Genomic DNA, 15,424 nt, shown 5'->3' on the forward strand with positions numbered 1-15,424 from the left:
CGCATGCAGAACAGCACGTGAATTAAATGTTTAACCGGTATTGCTTTAAAGCAGATGGAAATAATGTAGTTTTGTGATTGCGCATAAGTGCAGTGTCCCGTGAGAGTAACTCTACCGCTGAACTAACACTGATGTGAATGCATGTGGCTTTGTACATTATATTGAGACGGAGGGAGGCACCAGAACTGCAGCTGACAGAATGTGCGCTGTAGCAGATACAACGATATTTCTTCAAAAGCAGATCGTGGAGGCATTTTAATCGTATATAATTTTAATCGTATATAATTTAAAATATATATGTGTATATATATTTATATATATAGTTTTGAAATGATAAGTACAGTATGTAGTATTATATAATATACTGTATATGTATAGTTAATGTTTTTATTGCTATTTATGTTATGTAACTATAAATATATAAAAAAATATGTAGTTGTGTGTGTGTAGATGTGTGTGTGTATGTATGTATGTGTATATATATATATATATATATATATCTCAGAAATATCCAATATCGATTTACATAAATTCTAATTATAAATTTATATAAACAGTCTAGTCTTGACAAAAAAGTTGTCTGTAGAGTCTGGTAACACATAATTTAGTGCTATATTTGAACTGAATGAATTTGAGATCTAAAGCAGAGCGGAAGGTTTTGAATGACTTAAATACAGATTTTTCTATTGACAGCCACAGTCTGTGCTCATAGAAGTTTCTATAACTAAATGTATTTCTAGCAGGCTTAATTCAGCGGCAATCACACCAGAAGTGATTTGAGGTTAAGTGCCTGAAACAATGACACAGAGATGATTGCTTAAGGCTCAACCATTGTAGGAATGAACCGGTAACCCTCTGGTTACCAGCCACTAGGCCACAACACCCTATGTATAATGTATGTGAAGAAGTACTGGGTGGTCCATTGATCTACACTTATAAGAGCAGCTCAGCAGCCTGCTAAATATGACACGCACACATCGCAGTGGGTTTCAGATCAGTTTCTGAGTACCTGAGATGTGTCCTGCATCAAAATCCATACTTTTGATCAAATTTCCTCTCTCTCTCTCTCTTTCCTCTCCCTTCATTTCACTGCACAACAGCCTCCTGTTATCAAACCATCAAAGCCTTTCAGAAATTAATTGCTTTGCTGACAAAATAAGAATGTGCGTATGAAAGTGCAGGGAAAGTAAGACAGGGGAAGGTCCTCAACAGCTCCTTATTAATCAACACTGAAACGTGTAAAGCGAAGGTCTCTTTTGTCCTCCTGCTTCTTTATGTGTCTTTATCTCCATGCAAGTGAGGATGAGTAAATAGCAGAACACTTCTGCAAACGCGGCTGTTTGGTCCTTGATCTTTGTTTTGTTTAATTTGCGTGACATGTTGTGAGTTTGCGATGACGAGATGTCTTCCACCCCTCCGCTGTGTCTCATACGGCGTATCTGACGGCTTCCTGTCTGGAGTTACAAGAAAACAAACCACCCAATTTTTTTTAAAGAGAGAACCTGTCTGATGGTTTTTCTTTGGAGGAGTGATGGACAGGGGCATTGACACTCTCTGCGGGTGCTATTATTTGTTTAAACACACTTTAAAATTAAAATGACATTTGAGTTTAGCAGAGGTTTTTTTTTGACAACAAAAATGTACCATATTATTATACCATGTTTTTTGCACCATTGTAGATTAGTTTTGCTTCGTTTTTTGGTTATAATACACTAACAAAAATGTACCAAAAGGTACCATATTATACTATATTATGCTATGGCTTTTTGGACTGCTGTCGTGGTATTTTAGTCGTGGTGTCATGGTGGCAAAAAGTATTCTTGAAAATACCTTGGAGTACCATATAAAAACTATGGTACATTAATTTCAGTACCATCAATGTGCCATGTACTTTTTTTGTAAGGGACATGATACCATGGTAATTTTTTCATTGTAAGATTTTTAGACATCTACCATGGTAATACCATAGTGTTCTTTGCTTTTTTAAAAGGAATTAAAATTGTTATTTGGCAAGGACGCATTAAAAGTGACAGAAAGGACATTTATTATGTTACAAAAGATTTCTATTTCAAATAAATGCTGTTCTTTTGAACTTTTTATTCATCAAAGAATTCTGAAAATAAATACATTGCCGTTTCCACAGAAATACTAATCAGCACAACGGTTTTCAACATTGATAATAATAAGAAAAGGTTTACTGAGCATCAAATCAGCATATTAGAATGATTTCTGAAGGATCATTTGACAATGAAGACTGGCGTAATGATGCTGAAAATTCAGCTTTGCATCACGGGAATAAATTATATATTTTTAAATATATTTAAATAGAAAATAGTTGTTTTAAATTGTAATAATATTTCACAATATTGCTGATATTGGTGAGCATAAGAGACTTTTTTTTTTTTTTTTTTCAAAAACATACTTTTTTATCGACCCCAAACTTAAAAAATAAAATAAAAATTAAATACTATAGTGTATAAATAAAATAATCATAATCAGTACAGTGGTATATTTCAAAGTATCCAGATATAATAATTTCACATCGATGTACTATGGTACCACCATACTTTTTTTTATATGTAAAACCAATTTTTCTCTCTCTAAATAAGTAAGGAGCTGTTGTTCTGTGTGCTGATGTAATGGGGAAGGTTTTCACCTCTAACAAAGATAAACAGCCTGAGGAAAACCTGTACACATCCCACTTCCTCCCTTCATGGTGTTGTTTTCGTTTCCATCAATAAGTGCTTGAGTTGCAAGCACTCGAGTTAAGAGAACCAGTAACCCCTATCTCTCGAGAGCGACTAAACCCATTTAATGGGCTCATGATCCTGCACGTCTGGGTCTAGAGACAGCTGGAGGGAGGTCTAAATCCGGGTTAATGTCGAGAGTGCAGTTTTTATTTACCGTTTGTCATGTCATGAGACGGTGAGATTCAAGCACCCTTATTTTGTCCCAAACAGCAGACATTAGTGTATCATTGCTAGTATTCAGAAGGAAGTTGTTAACAAGGTACTGGGTTGATGCAATGAGTTGGTCACTAGATTCTACAAAGTTTGTGAGGTTTATGCCATCTTTAAAAGATATTCAAAGTTTTAGTAGCAAGTAAACAAATGATCCATATGCTTTGAGCCATGAGCATTGTGTATTTTCAGATTTTTGTTTTCTGATTATTTTCTGAGTCATATCTGTAAAGAAATGTTTTTATTTTTGGGGGGAATGAAATTTGTATCACAAAGTCTATAGACATGTTCCACTATTTTCATTCTCTCTCATGCCGGACAGTGGAGAATGCTGTGCCATTACTTTAATAATTTGACTGTATGTTATCACTGTTTTCAGATTTATTCTCCATAAAAAACATTTAAACCACACTGTATTTTAGATGATCGTGGTGGGCAATGTCTAAGTGGGCAGTTCTTGATCAAGTCTGATTATATGAGACTATGTTACTAGTATCGTATTACTAGTATTTGCATAAGTGCTGTATTTTTTGTTTTTCTGTTTTATGCCTTGCAGAACTGAGTGGAATATAACATATTATTCTCTTCACCAAATGTTGAGTAACCTCATTTCTGTCTGGCATCCCAAACCCTCATAACTCACCCAAATATTCTGTGTTCTCAGCCAGTCTGTTTACCAGCTGTAAATCTCAGGAGATGGTGACTTGAACGAGGCCGAGGAATTACTAACCGAGCCCAATCAAGCTTGGGTTTATAGTTTTGCGTTTCACATATCTGCTTGTATAGCAGTTGCCTTGGATTTCAAGTTCTTAAAAAAAATTCTGAAGGGTTGAAAGTCCATGCAGGATGAATTTTAGATGTTTAATTGCTTTGAGCTTCATTGAAGTACTTATTTGTGAATTGTGCAAGTGTGGTTGTATGCTTGTTTGTTTTTCTAGGGTGCCTTTTTTGTTAGTAGTTTTACTTTTCACATGACAAAAGGAATATTGTATGACAGTGTCACAAGAGACTTTATCCCTGTTCCAAAGCGTAGTGAGCAGCCTACATGCCTACTGTCTACATAGGCATCTATGTCTACATCTATCTATCTATCGTCTTCTATGGCTCAGTTTAATTGGAACCTCATAAGTGTCTGTTTTGGACCAATTTCCATAAGCAGCAACATAGGCTGAACTGATTATTTTACTCTGATATTTTTACACTGATGGGCCATTAGGTGAGGGGCCCTTAGTCTCTCAGGTGTGAATCACATAAATATTCATGGTCATTGTCACTCCCTCGCATATGGACTTTCTAAAACAAAACATGTCTTACAAAAGTTAGATCAATATATTGTTTTCTGTGAATGAGTGAGCAGGATGATTTTCATATCATTTTATAGCAAAAACTCTAGTATATCACATCCAGTTCTCAAAAGTCTTGTGAACAAATGTTCTACATGTTTTATGGCCTTATTTCAGTCACTGTTATTTTTTCACTAACCATGCACAAACGTTGTTGTTTGTTCCTTACATGTTATTATAGCCTAGTTTGTACAGAATTAATATTTTGTAAAATTCTGAAAAAAATTTAAAAAATTGTCAAAACGTCTCCTGGGCCCCAAAACCCTTTCAGAGTCAAGTCAAGTCACCTTTGTTTTTATAGCACTTTGTACAATACAGAGTGTGTCAAAGCAGCTTTATGGTGTTAAACAGGAAAAACATGTGCTGATAATGCAAGAGCACAATAGAAAACAGTCAGTGTATCAGTTGATTCAGTGATGTTATCGTCCAGCTCAGTTCAGTTCTCTTTCAATAGTGTCTGTGCAGTCAAGTCACCAATGTTGCCAGAAATTGTGACCCCAGAGGGATAAGAGGTAGTGTCCATAAGTTGCCTTTGGAACAGCCTTTTTGTTGCTAGTGAACTTAAGATGCCTTAAACGGCAGCTCCCTATGTTTTGGTACAGGATCGCTCTCTGTCTCTCTCTCTCTTTTTTTTTTTTTTACTCATTGCTGAAGCGAAGTAGCCATAAATCCAATATCTCCTACAAACAGGGCTGTTTTCTTCACATTCCCATCTCCGCTGCCAAACTAAACTAGGAAATGAACCCTTTTCAAATCAGCTGTGGTCAATTAAACTCAAGCGGCTCTTTTAACAGAGAGCCACAGTGCATTCAGTAGTGCATTAGGCCACTTTTAGCAGCCTGTCGCGTGGCATCACATGCCCCCTGGCCAACACTTCCTGTCTCCCCTGACATTAGTCTGAAAAGAGAGAGGGAGGACAGACGAGATTGGGAGATAGATCCCCCATCCTCACCTCTTCATTTCATACTTTCAGTCTTCTACAGGATTGACCATCCCTTGTGTTTTTCCCCCATCAGGACATTTAAGTGATGACAGAGTAATTGGAGGTCTATTGATCTCAATGCCGGCTTTTGAGCTGTTAAGTTGTTGTTGTTGTTTTTTTATTCATTTAGTCACAAAAAAATTTTTGTGCAGGACACATTGTCAAAAATGAAATGATTCTGGTGGTACATTTTAATCACCACCAGTATCCATGTGTACTCTTGTTGCACTGGAAGATACACATAATCAAAAGTACTACAAATATTAATATGTAACAGCAACTAGTTTAATGCAATATACATATATAAACTACAGTATTATTGTTTATATTAAGTTTAGGTGTGGGCTAAGATCAGGAGCGCCTGCAGGATTTCTTCCGAGGGTACGCACAGTGTTTTTTTTTTGGGGGGGGCAAATGATCAGTGAGAGCAGAACAAATGTGTCACACGTTTTAAACTCAACAAAATGGTAAAATTCATATATCAAGAGCATGCTCACAGATGAAAGCAGAGAACAAAACAGCATTGGATTAAGTGGATTAGAGCCCTGCACGGGCCTCAAATATAGGCCCTAGCCAGTATTTTTTCCCCTTTTCCCAAAAAAGCTTATACTACTGTTTCAGCTATTAAAATAGTTCAGTTTTGTATGTAATGGAAAGTGATTATTTTTCATTTCGTTTTTTTTATATAGTTAATTTAGAAAAACGTTTGGAGCATTTTTTGTTCGTTAAATGTAAGTTGTTTTTTGTGTGTTTTTTTTTAAGTAAGGACCAAGCGGCCAGTGGCAGACAGTTAGTTGATCATAGCCTATGTTTGATCAATTTACCCTTTTCAAATCATCACGACTTGCCTAAAATAAAATCTATAGATATAAAACAGTTCAAGCATATCAAAATGTTAGTTTAAATGTTTAACCTAGATAAATGTGTGCTGTTAGACGCATATCCAATAGTTTGTGTAAGTGGATTAGAGCCCTGCACGGGCCTCAAATATAGGCCCTAGCCAGTATTTTTTCCCCTTTTCCCAAAAAAGACTGTTTCAGTGTTTCAGCTATTAAAATAGTTCAGTTTTGTATGTAATGGAAAGTGATTATTTTTCATTTCGTTTTTTTTATATAGTTAATTTAGAAAAACGTTTGGAGCATTTTTTGTTCGTTAAATGTAAGTTGTTTTTTGTGTGTTTTTTTTTAAGTAAGGACCAAGCGGCCAGTGGCAGACAGTTAGTTGATCATAGCCTATGTTTGATCAATTTACCCTTTTCAAATCATCACGACTTGCCTAAAATAAAATCTATAGATATAAAACAGTTCAAGCATATCAAAATGTTAGTTTAAATGTTTAACCTAGATAAATGTGTGCTGTTAGACGCATATCCAATAGTTTGTGTGGAGAGTGGAAGCTGAAGCGCGCTCTGCAGGACATGGAGGCGCCAGCGCGCTCACATTTTTTTCTAACAGTGGAAACAACTTAAAATACGCAATCATTTTTGCTCATAAAGGTAAGAGTAATTCATCATTCTAAACTGTAAAGGGTCTAGTTTTATTTGTGTGCACTCACAATTTCATAAAACAAACGCTTTCTGCCGTCTCGGTCTTGAGCAGGAGCACTTCACAATGATGAACCTAAACTCAGCGAATTGCCTCACAGACATGATAAAAATATATAGTAAGATTTAAATTACTACTTTAAAACGAAATAATTCAAATTGAAAATAGAAACAATTTCTTTATGTAATCCGTGCATTTTTCTCTAAAAGCACGCCCAATGAGGAAATGGCAAGTCATTTTTTTCATCACCATAATTGATGGATATCTAAAATATAAAAATAAGGAAAAGCCTAAAACAGGCCCGATTATAATTTGTGTTTTATTTTATTATTCTGTACAATTAAAAAATAAAACACAAATTATAATGGCATATATGTAAAACTTTGTCCTATAATTGTATAGCTGTTTATATTTTCAGTTTTTTTTGTTGCTCTGTTCTGTATACCTTCAAATTTAAAGGATTTGCTTCAACGCAATTTTGTCTGATAGGCTATGTGAATTATTTATTAGCCTATTTTTTTTTTATCCATGCAGCAAATGCTTTAAAAACATCTTTAAAAATTACTTTATTACATTCCAGATGCTTTTAAAGTACTTTTCACTATACATTTTACAGGTAGCTTGAATGTAAAACATTGTCATGAATTTATTGTATTCCCATTTGTAAAATAGCCAACAAATTAATTTTTGTAGGCTAACCCGATCTCATGAAAGTGCGTATAGCATGATTCTCTGCTTCTATTTGGCATAATATTTAAATGCAGAAATTGACTTTGGCATGCAAAAGACTGATAAATTCATAATTAATGGCAATATCTGATTCAGTCGACAGAAATACGGGACACACAGGCCTATAATAACCACTGAAATGTTTGCTGGGCAAATCTCAGATCAGTCTGAGCGCTCATGGTACGCACAGTGCGTATAGCCTTACACCTGCAGGCGCCGCTGGCTAGAATTAAGGGATCTAAAATATGGTCATGCAGATTAAGGCAGTAAAATGTGCTTTATAAGTACTAATATACAGCCAATATGCTAGTAATATGCATGCTAATAAGCAACTAGTTAATGGTGAGAACTGGACCTTAAAATAAAGTGCAACTGATTTTATTTTAATTGAAATATTTTTTATAAACATTTTTATATATTAAAAACTATTTTAATGTAGACAAAATATTAATATGTAACAGCAACTAGTTTAATGCAATATACATATATAAACTACAGTATTATTGTTTATATTAAGTTTAGGTGTGGGCTAAGATCAGGAGCGCCTGCAGGATTTCTTCCGAGGGTACGCACAGTGTTTTTTTTTTGGGGGGGGCAAATGATCAGTGAGAGCAGAACAAATGTGTCACACGTTTTAAACTCAACAAAATGGTAAAATTCATATATCAAGAGCATGCTCACAGATGAAAGCAGAGAACAAAACAGCATTGGATTAAGTGGATTAGAGCCCTGCACGGGCCTCAAATATAGGCCCTAGCCAGTATTTTTTCCCCTTTTCCCAAAAAAGCTTATACTACTGTTTCAGCTATTAAAATAGTTCAGTTTTGTATGTAATGGAAAGTGATTATTTTTCATTTCGTTTTTTTTATATAGTTAATTTAGAAAAACGTTTGGAGCATTTTTTGTTCGTTAAATGTAAGTTGTTTTTTGTGTGTTTTTTTTTAAGTAAGGACCAAGCGGCCAGTGGCAGACAGTTAGTTGATCATAGCCTATGTTTGATCAATTTACCCTTTTCAAATCATCACGACTTGCCTAAAATAAAATCTATAGATATAAAACAGTTCAAGCATATCAAAATGTTAGTTTAAATGTTTAACCTAGATAAATGTGTGCTGTTAGACGCATATCCAATAGTTTGTGTGGAGAGTGGAAGCTGAAGCGCGCTCTGCAGGACATGGAGGCGCCAGCGCGATCACATTTTTTTCTAACAGTGGAAACAACTTAAAATACGCAATCATTTTTGCTCATAAAGGTAAGAGTAATTCATCATTCTAAACTGTAAAGGGTCTAGTTTTATTTGTGTGCACTCACAATTTCATAAAACAAACGCTTTCTGCCGTCTCGGTCTTGAGCAGGAGCACTTCACAATGATGAACCTAAACTCAGCGAATTGCCTCACAGACATGATAAAAATATATAGTAAGATTTAAATTACTACTTTAAAACGAAATAATTCAAATTGAAAATAGAAACAATTTCTTTATGTAATCCGTGCATTTTTCTCTAAAAGCACGCCCAATGAGGAAATGGCAAGTCATTTTTTTCATCACCATAATTGATGGATATCTAAAATATAAAAATAAGGAAAAGCCTAAAACAGGCCCGATTATAATTTGTGTTTTATTTTATTATTCTGTACAATTAAAAAATAAAACACAAATTATAATGGCATATATGTAAAACTTTGTCCTATAATTGTATAGCTGTTTATATTTTCAGTTTTTTTTGTTGCTCTGTTCTGTATACCTTCAAATTTAAAGGATTTGCTTCAACGCAATTTTGTCTGATAGGCTATGTGAATTATTTATTAGCCTATTTTTTTTTTATCCATGCAGCAAATGCTTTAAAAACATCTTTAAAAATTACTTTATTACATTCCAGATGCTTTTAAAGTACTTTTCACTATACATTTTACAGGTAGCTTGAATGTAAAACATTGTCATGAATTTATTGTATTCCCATTTGTAAAATAGCCAACAAATTAATTTTTGTAGGCTAACCCGATCTCATGAAAGTGCGTATAGCATGATTCTCTGCTTCTATTTGGCATAATATTTAAATGCAGAAATTGACTTTGGCATGCAAAAGACTGATAAATTCATAATTAATGGCAATATCTGATTCAGTCGACAGAAATACGGGACACACAGGCCTATAATAACCACTGAAATGTTTGCTGGGCAAATCTCAGATCAGTCTGAGCGCTCATGGTACGCACAGTGCGTATAGCCTTACACCTGCAGGCGCCGCTGGCTAGAATTAAGGGATCTAAAATATGGTCATGCAGATTAAGGCAGTAAAATGTGCTTTATAAGTACTAATATACAGCCAATATGCTAGTAATATGCATGCTAATAAGCAACTAGTTAATGGTGAGAACTGGACCTTAAAATAAAGTGCAACTGATTTTATTTTAATTGAAATATTTTTTATAAACATTTTTATATATTAAAAACTATTTTAATGTAGACAAATATTTGACACTGAAAAAAATATTTGGACACTTAAGACATGTCAAAATAAATTTCTGTAAATTGTACAGTTTACATGATTAAACAAAGATATACTGTTGAAGTTATTTGAGTATGTTTTACAAGAAAATACTATTTAATAGATTTTTTACGTATTTGCTTATTCATTTATTTGAATTCAGTGTTACTTGCTGTGTCTTTGTAATTGTTGGTGAAACTTACCTGCAATTTCTGAGTGAAAATTGTTTCTTCACTAAATTTGTTTCAGTGAGGTTACTCTGCTAGACTACTTAGTGCACTCAAGATACCTTTTGAATCTGATGTACTGTATATATGAATAAAATTGTTTAATGAATTGTTTTAATTGATTTGATTCTCTGGAAGGGTTACACTGAGCTAGACTCAACCTCAGACCTGTATCATAACATCTTGAGAGCAACTTACAGCCGAATTATCCATCTGTCTGTGTATTACACGAACAATTCCCTTCAGCCACCTCACGCTTTCTGTTTCATTGGGCTGTAAAGAACCTGTGTTTTATGAGATATGTTCAATACGACCTGCTGTTGGCTGAGTATATTAACACCGAACAAGGGCACAAATTTACAGAGGAGCTACGCTAAAGGCAATAGATGATATTTTAAAAGCCCCTTTAATAAAAGGCCTGCCATCAATTTCTAATGCCCTTTCATTTATAGAAAAACCTATCAATTTAAAACAAACAAAAAATGTATCTAACTGTCAAACTGGTAGGTATGCAAAGCTAAGACTGGACTTAAGAACACAATTAAATGTTAAAGGTGAATTTCTTTAATGCTTAAAATTCTGGCTCAACTAATGACATGAGTTGAAGCAGAAATACCTGTTTGTCCAAACAGTGGCTGAAGAGGGTTTAAACATTTCAGTCAGCGTGTACAGTAAATTGGCAGCTGCAAAAGCAAAACTCAGGTTGTAACTCTCTATTATAATCCATAACATGTAAACTTGTGCTTGGCAGTATATTACACCAGGCTGCTCTGCCACACCTCAGCGGTGCTGTGTGATTTACTGACCCAACATGAAATCATAAACATGATAGCATATTAAATCAAAACTAGGCTGCTGGAAAACATAAAAATATGTCAGTATAACCAATCCTTTGACATGAAATAAAACAACACGCATGAAAGTCTAAGGAAACCTATGTATATTTGCATACTGTTACTGCATGTCCTTGTCCTGTACAAGATATCGCATGCAGGATTGTTTTTCTTTGACATATTATTTAAAAAAAACAATTAAGTCCAAACATTCATACTGCCATAAGTGTGTGTGAGCCAGTAGTGTCTTAAAGCGATAGTTGACCTAAATATGATAATTCTGTCATTATTTACTGTACTCATCTTCATGTTGCTCCAAATCTGTATGACTTTATTTCTTCTGTGGAACATAAAGACAGATTTTGCAAGCTGCTTTTTCCAAAAATTGTACGGTAACAAATATACAGTACACAACTGTTTAAAAGTTTGGGGTCAGTAAGTTTGTTTTGTTTTTTCTTAAGAAATTAATACTTTTATTCAGCAAGGATGCATTAAATTGATCAGAAGTGACAGAAAATACATTTATAGAGTTACAAAAAAAATGTGCTTCATATAAACGCTGTTGTTTTGAACTTTCTATTCATTAAAAAAATCATTTAAAAATGTAAATGGTGTCCACAAAGCAGCAGAACTATTTTCAGCATTGATAATAGTAAGAAATGTTTGTTGGTCAGCAAATCAGCATATTAGAATGAATTCTAAAGGATCATGTAACACTGAAGACTGGAGTAATGATGCTGAAAATTCAGCTTTGTATCACTGAAATAAATTACATTATACATTTTGATTTTGGTTGCACTGTCCCTTTAAGTGACTACCGTATACTGTATATAGTATTTTTTTCCTATAGATGACCAATGTTCTGTATAATTATTTTAATTCAGAATTACTGTAAGTTATATTTTGACATCTGAAAAGTTTCATCATTGCATCTGCACGTCTCTCATGTGGATTTTCTGGAGTGATATTTGGTTTGAATGCAGATTTGCTTCTCCTGACTGTTTTGTTGCCTGTGGTCAGTGGACAGTCATGGATGTGTGTGTGTGTGTGTGTGTGTTTGTGTGTGAGTCAGAGTGTTTAGAGGGCATTCTGAATCACTATACTATGCATGCATGAAAAGCTTTTAGGCAGCGGGCCTGCCAGGCACCCAGCTGTCAATTTATTTGATTTGATTTGAATTGTGGAATGGGGTTATGAAGTGTGAAACGTCAGGGATAAAATGTTTTGATTACCCCCATACACTGTGGCCATCAATTTCCATCAGTCTCCTCTAAGATATGGAAGGTTTGTGCATCTTGGCATGAAAATGTTATCTGTAACCTAGTTTAGTAAATGTTTCTGGGCGTGTTAATTGTTAGCTGGATGTTGTTTTCAAAAATTTAAATTTTTACAGCCTCGTAAAAGTGTTTTAATAAGTGGCTTGTATTTACAGCGCAGTGCACTGAATATGCTTGTTATTCATTGTATTCTTAATATAATATTTGGGTTGCATTTCTAGTCACTGAAATTATCTCAAATATTTGGAGAGAACATCTGAATGCAGAAAAGCCAAAATAACTAAAAGAAATCCAGTAAAACAATTTGTTCAGCGTCAAATTGCTTTTCCTGTTTCAAAAGGATGATGTTATTTAGAATTATAATGTTTAAAGGAAAAAATGAACCCCAAAATGAAATATGTTATTTGCTCACACTCTGTTCCAAACTTGTATGACTTTCTCCTTTCAATGAAACAGAAATGAACTGAAAGCACTGGCCAATATATATATATATATATATATATATGTATTGCTTATTTATTATTTATTTAGTGCTTCTTGCGTTTAAGTCGTGCAAGTCTTTTGAAATCATACTGTTGCATGGGCTTTGTGTGAAGAACAGACTGAAATTTAAGTCGCCAATCATTGAAAATGCATGCAATCTTGGTATGAAAAGACAGGTTTGACAGTGAAACAAAACTGTGGAGCATTTAAATTATTTTATTTCTTTGAAAACAACATCCTTTAATCAATATATGCTTTTATTGAATGTAAAAGACAGCATGAACATTCATCAAAACTCTCCTTCAATTTTTTCTGGATTTAAGATGAGTTAATGGCAAATAAACTATGACGTAACTGTCTCTCTGTGTCTCTATTGAATCTACTGAACCCTTGATGGAGTTATCATTGTAAAAATCTATCGGCCGCTTCTCTTTCATTAGATCACCTATAAGGCTCTTGGCTCCCTGGACCCCAGCGCAGATTTGACAACACAGCGTGGCCGGGTCTTCAAACTCCAAAATGAAACCCATCATCTCTTCGTAGGGTTGTATCCTGGCACCACGTACTACTTTACTCTGAAAGCCAGCACAAACAAAGGCTTCGGCCCACCCGTGACCACCCGTATTGCCACCAAAATCGCAGGTAAGGGAACAGCATGGTTTCAGCTAAGGGTTCAGCTAAGATTGTCGGATATTTTTCAAAAGTGTAATGATAATTAAACACAATTATAGTAAAACAGACCCTCAAGTTCCATTTTCATTTGTACTTTATGGATATAGATGTCGGATTGATGTTGGACAGACTGATGATAATGTATGAAATTATTTCTGGGAACATGAACTGACAGGGTTAAATAAGCTTAATTTGATTGCTTCCCTAATTACCACTTAAATTTCCAAAATTTGCATAATTAGTTTTGTCATTTTGACTTTTTTGTGTCTTAAAGAAGCTTTGCTGGAGCAAAAATCTCATTAGCGAGTTATTGGCATAAATATAGTTGGAATACAGTTAATGTAAAGTGAACAAAATAATGAGAACATGAATCATAAACAACATCCTCCACAAGTTCAGCCCCATTTCTGTGGCCTGCGGCTGTCAGTTCGTTCCGTTTCATAATGACGTGGCATTTGTGCAGCACGCCAGACACCGTTTATTAAAACCGTATTGTTCACTGAATCTAAACATTGTAATGAGAGATTGACATTTTCAATGTGATTACATAGTAATGATCGTTTTGAATCAGGCTTCAAAACTGTCTGCTTTCTCGTAAGAGTCAATACTGTGAAATGTATTTTTTACAAAAACATGAATATTAATTATGCATAATATTAAAACATGTTTTTGTGTGTTTGAAAGGCAGCTGAGTTCCAAGTTCAATACAAGCTAAACTCTGTTCATCTGTAACATGCTGTCAATTGCCGCAGACAACAATTTTGGCATCTCCCCCAGTTTATAATACATGCAAGAAGTGTTTACAGTATAAGGGAAACAGGTCAATAATTTAGCTCAAAGGGAATCATTTAAGATTTTAAAGGGAACTCCACCATTAATATGCAAGGGAATTAGGACAGAATCACTGTTTTACGGCGGATCCCTGAGACGGCCAGCGATTCAGTGAACGAGCCGTATGACAGCAATTCTGCAATGGATATCTATATCCAAAATATAGTGAAAACACTATTAATTAGCATAGTAACAAGATCGGCAGTTTAAGACATTAACTTGTGAGCACAAAACACAAGATACTTCTCTTTTCCATATAAATAAGGCTTTATTGGATAAATCTAAGACATATAAACTAATCTAACACACGCATTCACACACAAGTTGCAGAAAGAGAGAAAGTGAGGAAAATAATTAGTTTAAGAGAATGAAAATGTGAAATCCCAAGTTTACAGCAATATGTGCAATTGTATAGATCTGAACAACCATCAATCACTTAATTAACCCTCGCACTGAATTCCTCAATGAGGTTAAAATTTAGATTAACTACACCAGTTCAGCAGAATCTGGAGGTACTTGCTTTCTGTGTTGCGGGATTCCCTTTCTTGTCTGGTTGCTGAAAGGGGTTTCCCGAGGTTGCTGATTGGCTGGAGGTTAAGTCTTGGGAAGCCAGTGATTGGGCGTTGGCTGGCGACGCGGAGCTGTGGTCTGCAGTTGAAGGGTAGACAGCACTCATGCGGCGTTAGGCTTAACTCAGAACACGAAACTCTCAACGGAAAATAAAACAAACTAAAGAAATAGAAATAGATGTAAAGTTTGATGAGACCAGGTGGCGTTTCTTCTCATGGTTTTGGAGGAGCTGGCGTGTAAGCCAGACCACGCTCAAAACTAAAGAAGCATGACTAGGAGTGAAAAGCTAAAAGCCGCATGGCTAAAAGCTAGACACAAAAAGTCAGACCCGCAAAAAGGCAAAAGGCAAAAGACCAAAAAGCGCTAGTTTGATGGTGTCCTGAGTATTTAAACCAGGCTGTTTAACACACCCAAATGGTGTTTCGACCAATTGTAGCTCGGGGTGTTGCAATGTTTCTCCTTCCCATTCATAAATCAACTGTT

General features: G+C 34.9%; 1 protein-coding gene across 1 annotated transcript in view; it reads left to right on the forward strand.

The window, feature by feature from the left end:
* LOC107554159 (receptor-type tyrosine-protein phosphatase T-like) overlaps positions 1-15,424 on the forward strand; it is a 157,988-nt gene that overhangs the window by 39,421 nt on the left and 103,143 nt on the right. The window contains exon 5 of the mRNA XM_016236584.1: positions 13,309-13,510. Within this exon, the coding sequence (XP_016092070.1) occupies positions 13,309-13,510 (202 nt within the window). The remainder of the gene's footprint in view (positions 1-13,308; positions 13,511-15,424) is intronic.

Source organism: Sinocyclocheilus grahami, unplaced genomic scaffold (assembly GCF_001515645.1).
Source record: "Sinocyclocheilus grahami isolate Dianchi unplaced genomic scaffold, SAMN03320097.WGS_v1.1 scaffold493.1, whole genome shotgun sequence".
Taxonomy (NCBI): domain Eukaryota; kingdom Metazoa; phylum Chordata; class Actinopteri; order Cypriniformes; family Cyprinidae; genus Sinocyclocheilus; species Sinocyclocheilus grahami.